At 42.1% G+C, this 782-nt stretch overlaps 1 protein-coding gene across 1 annotated transcript; it reads right to left on the bottom strand.

Moving 5' to 3' along the window:
* Positions 1-221: 221 nt before the first annotated feature.
* On the bottom strand, positions 222-554 carry LOC138894029 (uncharacterized). Its single transcript, XM_070178702.1, has one exon. The coding sequence runs from the start codon at positions 552-554 to the stop codon at positions 222-224; it is 333 nt and encodes a 110-aa protein (XP_070034803.1).
* Between the last annotated feature and the right edge of the window lie 228 nt (positions 555-782).

Raw genomic sequence — 782 nt, 5'->3', positions numbered from 1 at the left:
TGAAAGTTTTTTTCTCCTGATCCTCTAGGCATAAGACAATCTGGTTGTACCCCGAATAACCATCAAGGAAGATATAATACACATGCCCGGCCAACCTATCCAATATTTAGTCAATGAATGGAAGTGGGAAGTGGTCCTTGCGGGTTGCTTTGTTGAGCCTTCTATAGTCAATGCAAACTCTCCACCCCGTCATGGTGCGAGCAGGAATTAGCTCATTTTTCTCATTCTCTACAACAGTCATCCCTTTTTTTAGGAACACATTGCATTGGGCTCACCCATTTGATGTCAGATATAGGAAAGATGATACATGCATCAAGCCACTTAATTACTTCCTTCTTCACGAACTCATTCATAATAGGATTTAACCTCCTTTGTTGCTCAATACTGGGGCGGTGTCCATCTTGAAGAAAACTTTTATGAATGCAAAATGATGGACTGATTCCCTGGATATCAACAATTGTCCACCCAATAGCTCTTTTGTGCTCACGAAGGACTCTGAGCAGCTTTTCTTCTTGCACATTAGTCAAGCTGGATGAAATAATCACTGGCAACATTTAAGAATTCCCCAAGTAGGCATAGCACATGTGCACTGGAAGAGGCTTGAGCTCTAGCTTTGGAGCTTCTTCAACAGATGGTTTAGGAGCGACAGAGTAGCAGGTCTGTCCAACTTCTCAAATCTCCCAAGCCCATGGACATACATGCAATACATGTTAAGGACTTGCTCAACTTCTTCCATCATCTCATCTTCACTTTCTTCTTCATTCCCCATCAAAACTTGTTCA

Source organism: Nicotiana tomentosiformis, chromosome 6 (genome assembly GCF_000390325.3).
Source record: "Nicotiana tomentosiformis chromosome 6, ASM39032v3, whole genome shotgun sequence".
NCBI lineage: Eukaryota > Viridiplantae > Streptophyta > Magnoliopsida > Solanales > Solanaceae > Nicotiana > Nicotiana tomentosiformis.
This window is presented reverse-complemented; position numbering and strand designations above follow the sequence as displayed.

Coding starts and splice junctions, on each gene's coding strand:
- LOC138894029 (XM_070178702.1), bottom strand. CDS start 554: ATGTTGCCAGTGATTATTTCATCCAGCTTGACTAATGTGCAAGAAGAA.